This window comes from Euprymna scolopes, chromosome 10 (assembly GCF_053919585.1).
Source record: "Euprymna scolopes isolate OS-2025 chromosome 10, ASM5391958v1, whole genome shotgun sequence".
NCBI lineage: Eukaryota > Metazoa > Mollusca > Cephalopoda > Sepiida > Sepiolidae > Euprymna > Euprymna scolopes.
In genome coordinates, this window is record NC_136491.1 from 69,399,882 (window position 1) to 69,420,276 (window position 20,395).

General features: G+C 34.0%; 1 protein-coding gene across 1 annotated transcript in view; it reads left to right on the forward strand.

Moving 5' to 3' along the window:
* The first annotated feature begins 12,569 nt into the window (after window positions 1-12,569).
* Window positions 12,570-20,395, forward strand: part of LOC145286076 (small subunit processome component 20 homolog) — a 169,371-nt gene continuing 161,545 nt past the window's right edge. The window contains exon 1 of the mRNA XM_080134747.1: window positions 12,570-12,713. Within this exon, the coding sequence (XP_079990873.1) occupies window positions 12,672-12,713 (42 nt within the window). The 5' untranslated portion in view covers window positions 12,570-12,671. The remainder of the gene's footprint in view (window positions 12,714-20,395) is intronic.

Genomic DNA, 20,395 nt, shown 5'->3' on the forward strand with positions numbered 1-20,395 from the left:
CTTAACCACGGAGCTCGCCTGTCTATTTAATTTTATTGACTTTCAAACGTTAATTATTCGACATTTCCCGCATCGGCACGCGTTACATTCGGTTTTCGCTATAAAAAAAGTGAAACTCGACTCTAATCACAGGCCCTGAGCCAGTGAACGTTTGTTCAATGTCGACTTTGTCATATCAGACGGTAGCTCGGGTTTTTAAAAACAAACAAACCGATTTATTGACCTCATTAAAAACTGTCCCGCAAATGCTAACTGCTGAATACCTATCGCCGTCACGTCAATCAAAAACGCGCACCTGTTTTTTTTTTTTGTTTTTTTTTTTACTATTTTCCAACTGCGCGTCGTAAAGGCTTCGTTTTTTTTTTTTTTCACGGGCACCTGTTTTTTTTGGGGGGGGGCGGGGGGTTCACACACACCTACAAACACCCGGGCAACGCCGGGTACCCCTCGCTAGTATATATATAAAAGCAAAAATGTATGTTTGTATGTATCGCAAAAACTTTTGACACGGTCACAAATTTTCACGAGATCGGTATCATTTTAAAGTTCCTACCTTCGCCCGACAAATATTGAAAAATTGGCCAAAAACATTAATTTCTTCACCCTAAAATCATCAGTTTTCTACAGGGAGAGGTCAACAAAAACAGTCCTCTCATGACAAGCTCGCTTCTACGCATGCGTCATACGGCGTTGGAACATGATTTACTTTAAATATATAAAAAAGCACAAATTTCGTTGACGTTGTCTTAGCTCAGTTGCATAGAGCACGGCCTCATTATCTAAAGGTTTTGGGTTCGAATGGTGGTGTGAGATGTCTTAGATTTTTTTAATTTTAATATTGAAACAGTTATTTAAGCCATTTTTCATGTGTTTTGGGTTTTTATTTTTCAGATTATTTAACATTCGTTTTTCTGTTTCGGGTTTGCTTTTTTGTTTTTCTGATTTTTACATTTAACATCGTTCCAAATTATTTCAACAAATCCGACTGTACTTATACCCCCCCCCCTCTCATCCAATTAATGCTGATTACATCTTTAGCATTGTCTTCAAAAAAATGTTTAATTTATGGAAGTAAAAAGGTAGTCTGATATAGACGAACATGGGTTTCTTAATATAATCTTATAATCATTCTTACTGATAAATATTCAAAAAATAACACTGAAACTAGGTCAAACAGTGAGCTCATTATTAATTTTTCCTGCCTTGCTATTATATTAAACATTTGCAAAAATTTGTGCATGAATTAAACAAAATAAGTACCATGAGTAACAGATTTTTTTTTTCTTGGACTCTGAATACAGTAGCTCTGTTAGCAGTTGTAAATATTAATGTAAACATGCATGTTTGATGGGTTGTATGCAAATAAGAATTGCTGTTAGAAATATTTGTCTAAGAGAAGTGGCGGGGCACAGGAAATGGATCTCTGATTTTGAGGTAGTTTACCCAGAAACTCAAAAAGCTATCTCTTTAAACGGGTTCATACCTGGATTCAAGATGCTGTGTTTATGACCTACATAAAATTTTGCCAAAAATAATAACTTACTAAATATAGAATCTTCTAAACATTAGGTTTTTGATGGTCCTCATAAACAGGTCTGCTTGTGTCTTATTGGATTGTATTTCAATTTGGTTGACCTAAGAATTCTCATTTGCATATCTTGTTCAGTAAAGAAAAGGGCATTATTTTAACCATTAAAAACAAAAGGCTTTGCTCGTTTTAAACAGGTGTTGTGAATTGATTGGGGGGGGGGGGGTCTGTTGCAGCATTGATTAAAATCACACGATTGACAGTGGTGAATGTACCTAGACAAGTTCATATTAAATAGAATATTAGATTTACTGGTTACAAAACGTTAAAGTCCTCCCAAATAGGAATTTGTCGCTTTAAATGAGCAGATTATGTGGTCATCTGATACTCAAAATAGGTTCAAGTCTACAAACGGGCCACAACAAATCTTTTTTTGCAATAAAAATCTGAAAAAAAGATCTTTATAATGTATGTACTTGTCACTGCATGAAAATGGCATATTCCAAAAGTTACGTAAATCAATCAAGAATTTTTTATTTTTTTATTTAAGAAAATCAAATATTATGAGACATTTTATTGAAGAAAAACTTCACGCCATCTTGTTTTTGAATGATACACTACTAGCGACACCTATTGGGAATGTTTGGAATATAAGATAAGCAAAGGGCAGACAATCGACTTTCCACGCTCTGGGAAAATTAAGATATAAGTTTTTGAGGATGTTGAAAATGAGAATAACGTTTAAAATTTCAGCAAACGAGTAGTTTCCAAAATATGAAGAATTTTACGTCAATTGAGCACCCACACATTGACGCTCCTCCAACAAAAATTCAGCAAATGTGTATTTCAGCTGCGTAAATTCAAGTTTTACACTAAGCATCATTTCATTTTGTGTATTCGCCTTTATGGCGTAATTTGTTAATGGTTTTCACAATTAAGCAAACGATAAATGTAAGTTACGTGTTAGGAAAAAGATAATCTCCTTTATTTTCGGAGTGTAATATTTGCACAAGTTTTTAAGCAGATTAATTTCTTGACTTATATAAATGAAATGTAACAATATTGTGTACGTACAGAAATGGCGGCGTGTTTTATAGTTGCAAACTGCTAGTTTAGTGGTTGAATATCTGAATAGGGGAATTGTAGAATGCATACTTCTCAGCCAATCAGCTTGGTCGGATTTCTGGACAAAAGAAATTATTATTTGTGTAGAATGAATGTGGTAAGAATATGCGATTGTGTAGGCAATCCATAGTCAGTTAATGGTGGGTAATATCCAAGAAAGAAAAAAAAGTATAAACGCACATGATGTGAAATGGAGCATAAGAGGACTTGTTGAAGTGGGGTGAAAATTTAGCTACTTCCTCTATAGTTAACGACGATGATGAATAAAGCGCTCCTCACAATAAATGTAATGTTTTAATATTATGAAATAATGTAAATGTGGTCTATAGGTAAATAAGATGACGACTAATGGTGTAAACATAATAAATTTATGTGCCGTCTGTTGTCAACCTACGCTAGTTTCGTCCAAAGGGGAAAAATTGCACCTCTTTATTATATACAGGATTTATTAATAAAATAAATTGATGTTATTTAACAAAAACATTAAAACATTTTACTGCCTATACCGAATTTTTCTCATTCTCAGACCTTTTAACCTTTTTTAATTTTGTTTATATATACCAACTAGCATGGATACCCGGCGTTGCCCAAGTTGACATGAAGTTCAGTTTTCTGCTGTACTAAGCACATTGAGCACTTTCACCCCCAAAACAATTAAAAAATAAAAGAACAGATAATATCATGTAAACAGGAGGAGAATCATTACTGATGGAGGAGGGGACACATTTCGAAGGGGGTTATACCATGGCCACCAAGAGTAAGGCCTGTTAACTGAAAAATGTCTGCAAGCAATGTAGGTGATTTGTCAGTACTATATGAGGGCCATTTGTAAAAGAGCAATAAAACATTTAAAAAAAAAAAAAAAATAATAATTACACTGAACTTTATTCAATACAAATATTATCTGTAAAATTAAGTAATTTTAAAGCAATATACAATTTAATACTGATAAAACTGAATTATGAATTTAGGGAACAAACAATTAAAGAAACATTGAACAAATATTTTTTAGCCTTTGGAACAAGATCATAGTGTAGTATCTGTTTTGATGCTACACTTTACCTTTTCTGTCCTCGGTCGGTGGAGAAATCTTTCATGACTGAGACAATTTTAATTTTTGTTCCTATCCAGAGTGCCTCTTATTAGAAAGCTGGATTTTGCCCACAAGATTGTTGAAATATTAAAATAACTATTACTTTAAATACAGAAATTATATTTAAAGTTTTGGTTTTCTGTTCTGTTCATTTTTTTCCCCGATGTTTTTCATCAAAATGTGTAGCGTATTAGTTGCCTCACAGGCCATCATTAATGATCGCTCACTGGCAGTAACCTGTGGTGTTCCCTGGAGACAAAGTGACAACAAGTCTCCTCAGATTTCCAGTGTTCTCCACCTTGTTACCACTTGTGCAGATGATTGCATGTTATCGCAACAGCCGTTGTCACTGATTTCTCGTTGGCATCGGCTATTGGGGTTTGGGTGACAAAATGTCTCCCCAAGGTACCAGATTTGAACTGCACACTTCCAGTGGAGATCTGGTTAGTACTCTCCCACCTCTGTCTTTCCATCCTCCCTAACCATGCACAACATGTTGGAGTGGTGCCAGTCGATGTCAAAGAAATAAATTACGCCCGGTGCTAAAATATTGAAAATTTACTGATCGTAAAAAACAAAAACAAAAAAACCCTGCCATGAAATGCTAACTATATTTGGAAATACTCAGTGAAAAGTTTTCTTTATTAAAAGAACAGACTGAAAAATATTATATAAAAATTGTTTTGCAATAAAAAAAAAATAAATAAAATGAAATATTTGACTTTCTCCAATAGAAATTAAAGCTTTGTCCAAACACACTTTTGACAAACAAAGAATTCCCAATTTTAATTGTTCAATATCTAACCTATTTTTAATCATTATTTATAAACTTGCATTGTCCATTCTTTTAACTGACATATTTAATATCCAGTTATTTCGAAAAGAATGAACAATCGCTTTATCTCTGACATATTTACTTATTTTTAAAAGAATTAATAATCAACTGCATTCCTATCCATTATCTTTTAACACTTACCTACAGGGTTCGATTCTAGCGTTTTCCTAATATCATATTCCCTTATCTAGTCTACCTTCTTACATGAGAAGGGAAACAGCCCTTATGTAATACGAAGAGAAGCTATTCTCTGGCTATTGAGCACTTTTTGTTGTCCGTCCACTGGAAGCCCCAACCTAAAAATAAATGAATCAAAACAACTTTTCTTTCAATCAAAAATGCAGCAAGTGGCCGTGTGATTGCAAAAAAAAAAAAAAAAAAAAAAAAAAATGGGCTGCAGTAGACAGGCTCAAACATGAAATGCAAAAAGGAAAAGAAGGAAAAAGGTTACTGACAAATGATTTTGCCCACAGTTATGACCCTGAAAATAAGGTTTTTAAACATAGTTTTAGTTTGATACGTGTGACTTGCAAAGACTGATCCCTCCCCTTACAAAAAGTTGTCCAGTTGACTGCCACAATTTTTTTTTGTTTTTTTTTTTCCCCACATATGCATCCAAGGCATTGCTCTTTCAGATGGTACCGGTTTTGATCCAGTCGGATGCTGCTGACAAGTTTTTAGCAAACTTACAAACACACACACACAGACATCTTTTCTTTATATAATAGACTATCCTGAGTGCCCAGGTGTTTGGAGGTGTATGTTGAGCAAAAAAAAAAAAAAATGTAATAAGCAGGCCGGCTCAAACCTGTACCGCGATGGAGGAAAAGAATGTGAAAAAAAAATGTGATGTCTTTGCTGTTGCATCAATCGCCAAACCGGAAGTGACATAGGTTTAAATTAAAGCTAGTCAATCGAAAAGGGGGGATAATTTTAAAAAATATTGGGGAAAAAAAGTGACCCCTCCCTGTACAAAAGTGCCCAGTATAGGGTAACGGAATTAATGTTTTCAGCCAATTTTTCAATATTTGTCGTCTGAAGGGTTGGGCTTCAAAACTATACTGATCTTGTGAAAATCCATCACCTCTTTTGAAAGTTTTAGGCAGACATACATACATACATATATTTTAAACAGACAGGTGATATTTATATTATAGATAGCGTTGGTTCCCGGGTGTTTTGGAGGTTTAAAAGAAATTAAAAAAAAGTTTGGGTAGGAAGGTAGACTCTAACGGGAAGGTGGAAAAGAAAGGGAAATAAATCTGACATCTTACCTGCTCGGCCACCACGGGAGAGGAGAAAGTGATAAGTGTTTAAATTTAACGATTAAAAAGTTAAGTGACAGATACGTGAATTTAATGAGGTCAAACACCACGCAATAGGGGGGAAACTTAACTGGCTGCAAGGAAAAACCAGCTCATCATAAATACGGGAGTGTCCAAATGAATAGCAATTGTCTGATACAAGGGATTTCCTCTGCATTGATCAAATCTTATTGCTTTCTGGATGTCTCCGCACAAAAGGCCGAGAACAAATTCACTTTCACAGTTTTGCTTTTTTATGCAGAAAAGCTAAAGAAACACGCATACACCAAAAAATAGTGTGTAAAAGTGGCCCAAATAAAAGATACACAGACCCTTGTTTTGTAAATCGGAGATATTATAATCTATGTAGCATATAAAAAGTTCTAAGAAATATTCCCCCCCCCCATCCGAGCGCTCCCACCCCAAAAGCCTTTGCCAGACATACACAAAAAATGCACACACACCCACAAACACATTTTGCCTTTTATATATATAGAAGATGGTTCACCATTTACCAAGGCCAAGCCACTTGAGTATAAGGTTTGCAGCTAGACTCTGATAATTGTTTAGTGAATTTGAAAATGAATATGTACTTCATAGGGAGAGATTCTTGTGATTATGTGTTCCACAGATGGAAACTTATTGAAAGGAAACTGTTCATGAAAGTTTTGATTGATTTTAGGCACACAGAGGAAATACGTTTTTTGCAGTGTTTTTTAGCAAGACATCTTGCTGAGAAGATAGTGTGAAGCCACAACCACCGAAACACAATGCCAATTAACTGAAAAATGACATCACGCATAGTAGGCAAATCTGTCAAACCATCAGACTGACTTTAAAAAGAACATTAAAAAAGAAAAGTAAGAAACAATTTGATTAATACTAAAACTGAACTTTATTGATAATAAGCTATAAAGATTATATGTTGAAATATTAAAAAAAAAAATTACTTTTAATACAAAAATTATATTTAAAGTTTTGGTTTTCTGCTCTTCTATGTCCATTTCTTTTTCCAAGTTTTCCATCAAAATGTGAAGAGTATTTTCATCAGTTACATAGGAATCCTATACTCCGCTGCAGTCTTCATTGTTATATCCGTGCAGATACATGAATATGGAAATGAAGTTCACATAACTAAACAAATAATCTAAAAGACAATGTGAACATTGGTTAAAAACTAAGAACATATAGTAAACATTTAAGATATTAAATCAGAATGGTGGTGAATTTGGGAGGGGACATTATTATTATTTCAACAGCTGGCTTGTTCATTTTCTGGAAAGTCTGGGCCTCTTTAGTGATATTCAGAATGGCTTTCATGGTTTTCATTCAACAGTTGTTTTATTAATTATTATAACTGAACTGTTGGTTCATAATGGATCTGTTGGTTTATGGATAATTCAGGTGAGGGTAGGGTTATTGAACTTGACATTTCAAAAGTGTTTAACAATATGGTATCCTAGTCTTTATAAACTTTGAGGTTATGGTATTGATGGTAAAGTTCTTGACATTATGTCTTTTCTTTCTGATTGAAGCTTGTGAGTAACTCTTGATAGAGTATCTTCATTTTCTTTCAAAATAGTACATGTTTACATGATCAAATTGACAACCTATGAATAAATATACAGGCTTATTTATAAATAAACAAAAATAAATAAAATGTGAGGATTAAAGTGAATAAATAGAGCTTATCAGTAAAATAGATGGATAAAAATGTGCCACCGGAAAGGAAAAAGCACTGATGATAGTATAATATTACTTCATAGGAAAGCAAACACATAGACCAAAAGAAAACCGCCTAGTTAAAATGAAACCAATACTTCTCCGCTGTGACAACTTGACCAGATGAGATTGCATTTCTCTTCTCTTCTTTTTCCCCTCCTGTTCTATTCCTACTCCTTTTCTTTGCCACACCTCCCTCCAAACCTTTACTGTCCACATTCATAAACTATACACTCAATTTTCTTTAAGAGTTTAAATCACACCCAGATATATATTTTATAATGAATTTTAAAATGAATGAACTTTGATTTCCGTTTCAATATTGTTTCCTTTCTTGGTCTGATGAGGTGGATCTCTTTGAATTGAGATTCCACTGAAACACGTATGCACATATGTAACCAATAATGTCTGTATAATAAATAGGCCATATACCTGCCTGTCCTCCACTGAGCACTCTCTAATAATCATGCGGGTTTCATCGGATTTACATCTAGGAAGCCAATCTATACAACCATTATAATATGTGTGTGTGTGCGTGTGTTTACTCTCATCCACCTCAAACAATGCACAGTGCCATTTGGACATAAGTGGTTACTATTTGGGACCATATCTACAGGGACGGGGATGTTAGAACGGTCAGGGAAGAAAAAAATCAGGAACAAATTCCAAAGTCTAGTAATTTGAGAAAAGAAACTATTAGAGTTTCTTCTTTAGATGCTTTTTGGTATTTTCTACAGTGAAGGGGTGGAAATTCTGTTTCTTGTCGGGGTAATTGAGAGGGTAAAATACAATTCGCCTGAGAACATTCAATTAAAATACTTGCAAAACATGCAAAATTGTGGTGAAGAGACAGGTTGGAGTTTGGTTGATAGTGCTGCACCTATTAGATTTGAGGCTCTTTTTGGTCCCCCAACAAAAGGAGGGTGGACCTGTAAATTCATCCTTGTCCATCTGTCTGCACTTTTCTTTGGAATTTTTTTGAAATTTTGCACAAACATTAAACATGATGTGAGTAAAAAAAGTAACAATGGATTTTCCGGGAAAACTCCGGTTGCCCTTTTAGGTTAAAATTGCTAAAATTGACACTTTTATGCTTATCAAAAAAAAATGATGCCTTGGATTTTTATAAAACTTTCTGAAAAGTTGTAACTGACTGATTTCTATATAATTTTGTTTGTCTATACTTTGTGATAACTCTCGGGTGTGCCCCAGGGGCTCTTTTAGGGCTAATAAAAACACTCCATTTTTCGGACTATTTTACCATATTTGTCCAAAATTTTCTGTGTATGTCTACTTAGCAGTTTTGCATGGTGCTAAACTCAAATTTAAATATGTTAAGGCCTTGGGAACTTTTGGGGCTAAGGGGGGGGGTGCAAATGATAGATTTAGTCATTTCTTTTTTTGCATGGAGTAGAACTCAAATTTACATGTTAAGGCCTAAAACTGCACGGTTTGTTCATTTTCACCAGGATTTAACATCCCCTGGAGACTTTTGGGACTAAATTGGGGTGGGGGCTGCAAATGCTGAACTTAGTCACTTTTTTATGCCTCATTCACTGTGCACGCACTCACGGGGGACTATGCATGCTTCACTTGTCTTTTTTAATGCTGTCTTAAAGGGAGAGACTAGATGTGGTAATAATATTCCATGCATGAGTGAATGGTGGCTTTGTAGCGATATAAGATACTGTCAGGTGTGATTAATTTTCTAGCTTGGTAGAGAGATCCCACCTTCTTTGTCACAACTTTAGTAATATCTTTAACATATTTGTTCCAATTCATGTTGCCTGTAATTGTTCATTTGAGGAGCCTGAACAGAGAGTTCTTAGGTAGCACAATATTAGTAAACTGTGGTTGAGATTTCTGTAATTGTTAAAGAAAAGAAGCTTAATCTTAGCAGCATTACATGCTTTGTTATCAACTATCTACATCCTGCATTCCACTACAGATTGGAGGTCATTCTTTAAGGTTTCAGCTACTGCCGTGCATACATGAACATTTGTTTCCCCTGTGTGGCTAATAATTTTGTTTATCTCTATATCTACTATTATATAAAAGGAACTTTGTGTGTTCATTCCCTATAGACTCCAAAACGGTTGGGCCGATTTTTATGAAATTTCACACGAAGGTACTTTATGTGCCTGGCAGTGTTCTTAGATAGGCTTTGTATCAGAATGTCTTTGATACATATCGATAATCGAAAAAATCCGATGAACAAAGGAACAGGCGATTTTGACCAAAGTTAACACCTTACACAGCCTAACATCGCAAGTGCATTTAAGAAGTTTTATTACCACACAAACCGAAAGGCTCAACATATAAAATCAACAGTAGATTTTTTAATATGACAAGGGTGCATTCAAAATGAATGTTTCTGTTTAAAGCACAATTACACCATGATACTGTTGTATGTTGAAGGGGACAGATCCAAAGTAATTGGGATCGAAAAGATTTATGAAAAGAAGAATGCTGGAATCGAACGTAGTGATCAAAAGTTAAAAAAGAATACATATTGCTATTTTGATGCGATTCCAGAAATGTAGTGAATTGTCCATTATAGTAAAAATAACAATACAACAAAGTTAGGTCAGAGCAGGTAGAATGGAACAATGGAAATTAAGGAATGTCTTTGTGTTGCCAGAACACATGTTGGAAGCATATGTTGCGTCCACATGCAAACTAGACACTTTTGGCCGCATTTTGACGTCACAAAGAAATACAGAATCAATATATACAGTTAAAGTTAGAGGTGGCAGTTGAGAGAGAAGAGAGTTAGCCTGAGTTCTTTCAGAAAGCAAAGGACGGGAGGGGGGGGGAGAAGACAAAACGTAGAAATGTTCCATGGCATCGGAATCTCATCATTCCCATCTCCAGGTAGAAATAAATGTTTTCGTATTGTTATGTAAGCCTTTGTCTTCATTTGTCTTTTCAAAAGGTTATGCGTTGTCTTCTGTTATTATATATCATGCTGTCCCATCATTTTGAATATTAAACTTTATATGAAGCCCCTTTCCAAAATGTTAACTGTATCCCCCTCATCAATAATGTATCTCCCTTTTGTGCTTAAAAAGAACTGTCCATTACACAGACTCTTCATCTATATCAACCTTCTATTACAAATGTGAACTCCCCAAGTAATTGGGTTGTTGTTATCATTGCTGCGTACGCTGTTATATGTTGTCACGTTCCTGTCCCCGCTATGCAACAATACTCGGCTTTTTCATTGTAATTCCAAGCCATTATCATCACACAAGCACTAAGGCCAGGCACATAAAATCAACAGCAGGTGGTTAGATATGACAAGGGTGTGTTCGAAATTAATTTTTCTGTTTAGAGCACAATTGAAGCATGATACTTGATTTTTATATTTTAAACTTTAATTCAAGCCATTATATATATATATGAACAAATGATTAATAAAATATGTTAAAAGACATCTTGAAAAAGAGTTAAAAACATATTTAATTAAAAAAAAAAAAAGGAAGCACAAGATAAGTGGATAGTCCTTAATCCGCGGAGTTTCGAAGAAATACTCTCCCTCCCACCTGAGGGCAGGAATTAGCAAAATGCAGGATCGGATTTTGCATATAAAAGTATTTAATGAAACTACAAGTAAGTCAAAGATCTTACTTGGTTAAAAAAAGGGTGAGGTAAGGGGAACAGGAGGCAAAAGAAAAATAATAAAAAGATTTCACATGAATGGATAGTCCGGTGAAGGGTAAAAATCCAAAAATGGTAAAATCCAAAACAGTCGAAATCAACAGTAGGTTCTCCACAGTACAATGTAGACTACAGTGGACTAAGTCACTACAGAGAAGCATGTGAAGCTTCCTCCCATTGCACCGCGATGACCCCCAATTAGAACAATCGATTTGATTGAAAAATAGGCGATTTCACCGACAATAAAAATATGGGAGTGTGAAACATTCTTTGAGCATCATTCAATCCTAGTCTGCTAGTTTTCTAATAAGTTTTATATATATATATCTGAAATATAACCCTTTAAAATAGTAGACGATTATTTGATGGCACAGTCGTCCGTCATTTTAGGTGAAAAACTACAAATTTAGCGGTAGACAAGTTCTTTGAGAGTAATGCAATGCGGACTCTTATTTCACGGTAAATCGGGATTCTATCGAAATTTAATGGCAACAACAAATTAGGGATTGCCTCCCTTGAATTAGGAAACAGGCTAGTGGAGTTAGAAGCGAATAAAAATCATTTATTTCAAATAAGAATCGTAAAAAAGGAAAATAAAAGCTTCTGGTGCTGCGTGCGTATAGCTTGGTGATCTTTTCAACCAACGCATTTCACGTGAAAACATTAATAAGAACTTACGTGTTATGCCGAAATTAGTATAAATTAAAAAAAATGATTACAAGTAAATATAGAATTTGTCAAATGATCGAGTTATATCGTATGTTTTAATCTGGAAAAACTGTGCGACTAATTCAGCATGACAAGCAAGAACCATTACTTTAAATTAAGGGCCCGCTATTTTTTAATTAAAAAAAAAAATCGGTATTTTTTTACGATTCTGCCCCAGCGTAGTATAAACACCCGCAACCACCTCATGTTAAGAACGGCTTTCGGAATACCCCCCCACTTCCCCATGTTAAGAACGGCTTTCGAGGTTGAGGGTGTTTATTCCGGAAGCCGTTCTTAACATGTTCAGAATGTAATTATGTTTTTTTTTTTGTTAAAAATACATCTAGCAATAATTTAACTTCAACATAACACGTAATAATTTTTTCACCTGAAATGCGTTGGTTTAAAATATCATTAATCTACACAAGCATTAAAAACTACAAAATTAATAGTAAGTAAAGTTGATTTTAATCTTCGAGAAAAAATACTTCATAGCGACGATATTCAAAAGTTAAAAAAAACAACAAAAATGTGTTTTACATTTACTTGGGTTAACACCGGAAGTTTGAGTTTAACAAGTCTAAGGGAGATAAGTAATCGTGACCGGAAACGGTTGTCTATTTCAGTTTTACGCACGTGGTTTTTCGTAACCACCATAATTATTGTATATACGTTTGAAAATTCCTCGTTTTCAAAATGGGGAAATCGTCGCATCATAAAAGTAAAAACACATTTAAGGTAATTATTATTTATTTATTTTTTAAAACAAAATCTACACATCTTAAATGTTGTAATCACGTTACTTGAAACCTTATGGTATTCTATTTCATAACTAACTTCAACCGTTTTCATTCAAATAAAAGTTTTAAGTGGATAAAATCGATCGAACTAGATTGACATTCGATTTTAACTTTAAAAAATCATTAATCTGAAACGTATGCAGTCGAAGATATTAGAGTAATAATGCAGGGCATTATTTTCTTTATGTTGATATTGTTAATAACGAAAATAATGATGAAATAAAACTTCAAATCTTGAGAAAGTATCAAGATTTTCTTATTTTACCAATTCATGTTATTTCTGTGTGTGTGTGTTTCATCGCAATCTAAAATATGTGACTTTTAAAGGTTTATTTGTTTATGTTTCGCTGTTACACCGAGCTGGTTCATGTGTTTCTTAATCCTTAAAGTAACTACAGTAGATGCGATTTTAATTTCCTGTTATACAAATTTGGGTACTAGTGCAGACTGCAGAGTCTCTGCACTAGTGCAGTGCAGAGAGTGATCCGGACGTAAATAATAACGTTATTATTTAAAAAGTCATTCTTAACATGGGGAGGGTGTTTTGTACCTATTTTATACTTCAACCTTACAATTGAATAAAAAAATATATCATAAAACTTTAATTAAACTTGAAAATACGATTTAAAAAATAGCGCGGACCAGTGGACCAGGACCACTCTCTGCACTAGCACCTAAATGTGTTGTTATTGGACAGACAAATAGATGCTTGTCTAGAATCAACCCTAACAAGACTATAGAAAAATGCAGTAATGGAAATCAAATCAAACAAAATAATGGTAGAAACCAACTCAATAAATGTTACTCAGGTTTTCTACCAGTATTTTGTTTGGTAAAAAAACAAAACAAAAACATTATCGAAACTTAAAGATGTAAGAGTCATCTCGTGGCCATTTTTCTTGTTCTCGCACAATGCTCGACACTACTTGTTTTTCGAACCGAATAAACGCTATAGGGGTTGTTTTACTATACACATAGATTTGAAAAAGTTGTCAAAAAACAAATATATAACAAATAAATGTTATCAAAGGCAAGATTTTCTACCTAACTGGATACGTTTTTAGTGTTTTTATTTAATGTAAAATGTTTAATTGGTTCGAAAATCATAGTGTTTATCGATATATTTGAAAAAGACAAATGACGGCTACCTCGCTGTTGAATACGTTAAATTTAAGAAAAGGAGTCCAAACTAAAAAATTATACAAAATAATGTAAGAAATGCACTTACATTGTAAGCCTACGTCACTGTAAACATTGAGTGAGTTTAGAAACAGTATTTTGTGTAGTTTTTTAGTTTGAAATCATTTTCCGAAACTTAACGTATCCAACAACGAGGTAGCCGCCATTTTTCCTTTTCGAATATATCCATAAGCACTGCGTGTTTTTCGAACCGATTAAACATTTTAACATTTTTAGATTTTACTGCTTTCTGTTTATATTGGCCTCCGCCTCCTCCCCCAATGTAAACAGTAAAATCTCTGAAAAATCTGAATGGTGTTCTAATCGGTAAATGTCGGTGCGTGCGTTACTTACGAAAAAAAAACAAAAAAAAAACGGTTAATTAAACTGCAGAAGCACCTGTTAAGCCACACAAGTTTTATAATTGAATCCCCCCCTCCCGCCAAAAAAAAAAAAAAAAAAGTGCGAAAAACATAAAAATGTTTGGTGCTTATGTTTTTGTAAACCGCATTAAAAACTACGAAAGACAAAAAGAAGAAAAATTTCTGTAATGTATTTTGTTTTAGATAACTTTTTTCTTCGAATTTTAAATTGTCCGCCAATGAAAAAAAAAAAAAATGTCTTTCCGCTTTCCGACATGGAGTCCTTTTCTTCTTCTTCGTATAATTTTAAATGTTCCACAAAAGATTCGTACGCCATGGAAAAGGCAGTTTGCTACGTGAAGGCACATTCAACAACCGTTGGTTATGTTACCGCGCGCTCGCGCGTACCATAAATGGAAGCTGTAAAATGGCGCACAGTAGTTCGTGGGTTCAGGGGTTAATACCACGCAAACGATAAATTTGCACCGGGTTTGATTATCAGATTCGTTGTCAGCGACCTCAATTACCCCTAAAAAAACAAATTGGAGTGTTCGCTGGTCGGTGTTCTGTTGTAGCATATCCCTATATTTACCGAAAATAAAAAATAGAATTTGATGAAAACGATCATAAGACACAGTTCAAAAGGGAAGTAATTTTCCATTTCGATTTAAACAAGATGGCTGCAATTTTTCACCTGCTAACACGATTAAAGTTGTTTTTTTTTTTTTTTTTTTTTTTTTTTTTTTTTTAATAATTCAATAATAATCAGATAATTTGGACTGGACTGGAACATTGTAATTTATTAGAATTGACAAAAAAATCAGTTGAAATCATTGTTTTTTATCTGAAAACTCCATTTATCGACTATAAAATTTCCTCCTAATAGTATAGAAGTGCCGATTTTTCTTTATTTTTTACTAGCGGGGGTACCCGGCGTTGCCCGAGTGTTTGTTTCCGGGACGGGGGGGGGGGAGGGTTAAAAAATGTTATGGTAGGTAAGTAGGAAGGATCAAACCCGGAGTCATGAGTAAAAGTAGGAAAATAAAGTGTGAAAAAAAAAACCCCAAAAAAAACATCTGCAACGTTAACAGTTCGGCCACCAAGAAAAGTCCATTCCAGTTGTTTAGGAAAAAAAAACGACTACGGTAGGTCGGCGCGAACGTGAAAATATAATGTGAATTGTCCAGCACGCTAACCACTACGCCACAGAGCACTGCAGCTTAGTTTAGTGATTTTAAATAACTTCACATGAAAGAACTACGAAGCCAAACCGGTGTTCTCTTCTCAACTGTTCCTTGTGAACGATCCCCAAACGGTGTTAAGTGGTGGCAGGGGGAGGAGGAATTTATTAGAGAGAAAATATTTTACCACTTCCATTGATCTTAACCGATTTTGGCCGTGACTTCTCAGCAGAAAAAGTATAGAAATCTAAGATTATCGAGGAATTTGAGAAATAATAAGCCTATAACACACCTCAGATATTGTTCTGCCGTTTGTGCATATTATATTTGCATGAAATATCTTGATTTTTAATCCTATTAATGTAAAAATCAGACAGGAAAAAATGAGTTCATTTTATTTATATAGAGAAGAGATATAGTGTGAATTTTGTATAAACAAGTATTTTTATACCTATTATTTTACTTCAGAATTTCAAATGTTCTAATATTTTTCTCGGAAATGAGTTCTTAAATGTCTACCATTTTAATTACTTTTTACAATCTACCTCCAATGCGTGCCACAGATTTGACCGCCCCCCCCCGCCCTATGTAACATGATTTAACGTTAATATGAGTTAATATTATCATAATTTTTGTACTAGTTAAAAGAAAAAGCTTAAAATAAACTAGTAATAATTAAGAACAAATTCCACCTTCAAAAATAATGAAAATGCGAAACTAATATCATGTTTATATTATCGACGCCTTGAAATAACGTTCTCATGTAGTGATCATTTTGAAAGCGTAAGCACACCCGTGTTTAAAAAATCCAACAAAAATTAACTAATGGTCAGATTTTCATTAAATTTTCGACACTTATTCATTTTTAAATTGATTTATATTTTAAAAGCATTTTCTGTTAAATATTTAAGAGAAAATACTTTTTGTAGGTGTCTCCCCCCCCCCCATTTCACAGGATGAAAACTAAGCAAAATAAATTTAGGTTGAGCAAAATTCAAATATTTTATAAAGCTGAAGAGTTTAAATAATTGTAAAATGTTTATTTTATATCTATTATATATATATATAAAAGTGAAAGTGTGTGTGTGTCTGTCTGTCTACATTTTCCTATGCAATAACTATGTCAATTTTCAGTCTACGGACTCAAAATTTGATATACAGGGTATTGAGATTTGGGAAAATCTTTGTAATCCATTTTCGGCCAGAAATTTGGCGGTTAAGGAGTCAAAGATCAATGATTTGACCTTTGAAAACTCTACCAAACTCCTCCGCAAATTTTGGGTTTAAACACTTAAAATTTTAGATATAGGTTACTTGGACATCGATCAAACTTTATAATTTGATTTGAGCCCAAAACAATAAATGTTAAGGGTCAAAGTTAAAAAAAAATTGACCTCTGCAGTCTCTACCAAATTACTCACCTAATTTTTAGTCTAAACATTTTAAATTTTACATAAAGGGTATTCAGACATAGGGAAAGCTATTAGATCGATTTTTGAGTGAAAATTTTGCTGCCAAGTGGTCAAAGTTCAAAAGATTTGACCTTTGCGGTCTCTAACAAACTACTCAGCCAATTTTTGGTCTAAGCATTTGAAATTTTGTATTAAGGGTATTCAGACATGCAGCAAGCTTTTTAATCAGTTTTTGGACGAAAATTTCGCTCCCAAAAGGTCCAAGTTGACCTTTGCAGACTCTACCAAACTCTTCCGCCAATTTTGGGTTTACACCCAAAATTAGTGAAGGAGTTTGGTAGAGTCTGGGTTTACACTTGAAATTTTAGATGTATCAAACATTTTAATTTAATTTGGGTCCAAAATAATAAATGTTAAGATTGGGATCCAAGTTTTAAAAAGATTTGACGTTTGCGGTCTCTACCAAATTACTCAGCCAATTTTTGTCTAAACATTTGAAATTTCACATAAAGTGTATTCAGGTATAGAGCAAGCTTTTTAATCATTTTCTTGCTGAAAATATGGTTTCCAAGGGGTCAAAGTTCAAAAGATTTTACCTTTGTGGTCTCTAGCAAACTATTAAGCCAATTTTGGGTCTAAACATTTGAAATTTTGTATAAAGGGTAATCAGACATGCAGCAAACTTTTTAATCAGTTTTGGGGCGAAAATTTGGCTGGCAAGAGGTCAAAGTTGAAAGAGTTAACCTTTGCAGACTCTACCAAACTTCTTCGCCAATTTTGGGTCTAAACATTTGAAATTTTAGATGTAGGTTACTTGGACATGGGTCAAACATTTTAATTTAATTTGAGCCCAAAACAATAAATGTTAAGGAGTCAAAATTGGGGTCAAAGTTTTAAAACATTTGATGTCTGCAGTCTCTTCCAACGTTTCTCTATGATACTTAAGGAAACCTATTATATAGAAAGGCATTACCGTACATATTCACACTTTTTAATATGCACATAAAGTTATGAACAGTACATAGGGCCCAAGCAAAGCCGGGCGGAACTGCTAGTATATATATATATATATATATATATATATAAATATTTCCCCAAATCTCTGGCCTTGATGGAAGGAAGACTGAAACTTGCTGTTCCTTTGGAAATAGGGTACAATCAAGAATATCTCCAGAATCAAATAATCTTTATACACTTTGAAATTTACTTTATGTATGGAAACCAAAGAGGGGAGATATAATATATGAGAAATATTTGGAATCAAGTCTCCGTTGGTGTTTTTTCAGAGCATTTGAAACCATAGCAGCAAGTATTAGTTTCCCCTCTATCAAGGCCAGAGGTTTGGGGGAAATATAAGATATTTTGTAATTCATATGGAAAACTAGGAAAACAAATGATTATGATTAAAACATTGGTAAAGATGCAGTATCTTTCCATCCCCCAAAAATCCTTTAAAATTACCACTATTATAAGTTTTGGAGGATGCTGAACATGAAAATAACAGTTAAAATCCCAAAAATAATGTTTAAAATTCCAGGAAACGAGTAGTTTCCAAGATATAAAGAAAGTATAGTTTTAAAAGATGGAGGATGACTTTTTTATATCAATTTAATGTAAAATGAACACCCACTTTATAGCCACCTTTTTTAAGGGAGAGGGGGCCTATCTGTTATTTTTTTAGGGGTGGTGTTTACTTGGTAATTGTGGCCTGGTAGACCAACCCAAAATCTACCTTAAAAAACTTTCTCTAGGTCCAGTAGATATCTCACTGCTGATGTAATTCTCTACCTGTATAAGAGCCAAGTATGTTTAAGGATGGAGTACTCTTGTCACATCTAGGCAGGAGCTGCTAGAAGCAGCCTATCCTGCCTTGACAGAGTTCAAAATAGACTTTGTAACCTAGTGGGGGATGTCCTTTTCTCTGTCCTGCAACCGCTTTCCCACAGAAGAGACATTGTAAGCCTGTCCCTGCTTTGTTGTTTTTATGGCAAGTGCTCGTCTGAGCTCTATTCTATGGTTCCCCTTGGCCTAACTTTCACAAAAAAACACTTGTCAATCTAGGTAAGAACACTCTTGGAAACATCAAGTAGCTTTTTGTGAAATTTAAAAAAAATTAGCGCAGCTGTTTTTGAGTCCATTGGGAACTCTCTCTCTCTCTCTCTCTCTCTCTCTCTCTTTCTCTCACACACACACACACACACACACACACACACACACACACACACATTTCCTTTTATATAATAGTAGAGAAAGAGATATGTGTAAGTGATCCAGACTAAAATTGGTTTCATCTGCAAGGAATTTAGTAGTAGTTGATAATATTGTGTTGTGACTGACTCTGCTCGCTCGGATTGTTTTTTTAATAGCCAATAGAAAACAGATACTCAGCTCCCAGAGAAACTTTTTCTGATTGATTGAAGTTTGATTTTGGTAATCAATTGAAATTGTAGAGTATTTTGTTTCCCACCAATGCTAAGTCAGTTCAAGAAGTTCTTGAAAATACTTAAAGACTACAGGGGTTGCACAGACTTGAAAAGGCCTTGATTTTTTTTTATTTTTTTTTTTGCCTTGAAAAGGTCTTATTTGTATTATTACCTTCCTTTGGAGCGGCTTAACGAACCTTACACAATGCTAATTTTTGTTTCTTTTACACTGCCACCCTTCAATTTGTTTGTTGGTTTATCATATTTGTGACAATGATTATCAACGTTAAATTTTGGGGGGGGGGGACAATTATGATAACCTAAAATGAGGCTGGACAGGCCAAAAAATGTAGACAAGATGGTAGCAATTTTGGTTATAAATTTAAAAGCCATAAAGAGTTAATATTTGCGATGAAATAAAAATCATTTAAAACTACTTTTTAAAAAAAACAAAAAAAAATGATGCAAAGTAACTTTTATTCACTATGGTAACATTTACTTGATTTTTTACCACTTTATTGAATTGCTGTGGATTGTAAAACACTCCAAATTTTGTTTTTAAAACTTGAATTTTGTCTGGAGAAGGTGTTGAAAACTTTAAAAAGTTCTTGAAAATGGACATTGAAAATCTGTATGAAGTCTGAACTATATTTTGCCAAAGAAGAAAACGCAACAAAAACATAGACTAAAAATAACTTTAGGAATAGCTGATTTGTGCCCATCTGTATATGGTTTGAGAAAATGCAAAAGTGCTCATCCAGAACCTGAAATTCCAGTGAGGAGGAACAGGAAGTTTGCATCATTTGTGACTGATGAGATCCTCCTAGTGTTGGAAAGTGAAAAAGGAAGAAATTTTGCCATATTTTCCATGGAATAGCATTGATAATCTTTTATATTGTCGACCACAAAAAAATCGAGTCGCCTTCTATTTCTTTTGGGATACCTTTCGACTTTAACATCATCATCATGGATACTCTTGTCTACGTCATCTTCATTGTCTTCATTTGTTTTAATAATTTGAGGAAATATAATTTCATCTTCTTCATATGATGGGGTTTCGTCT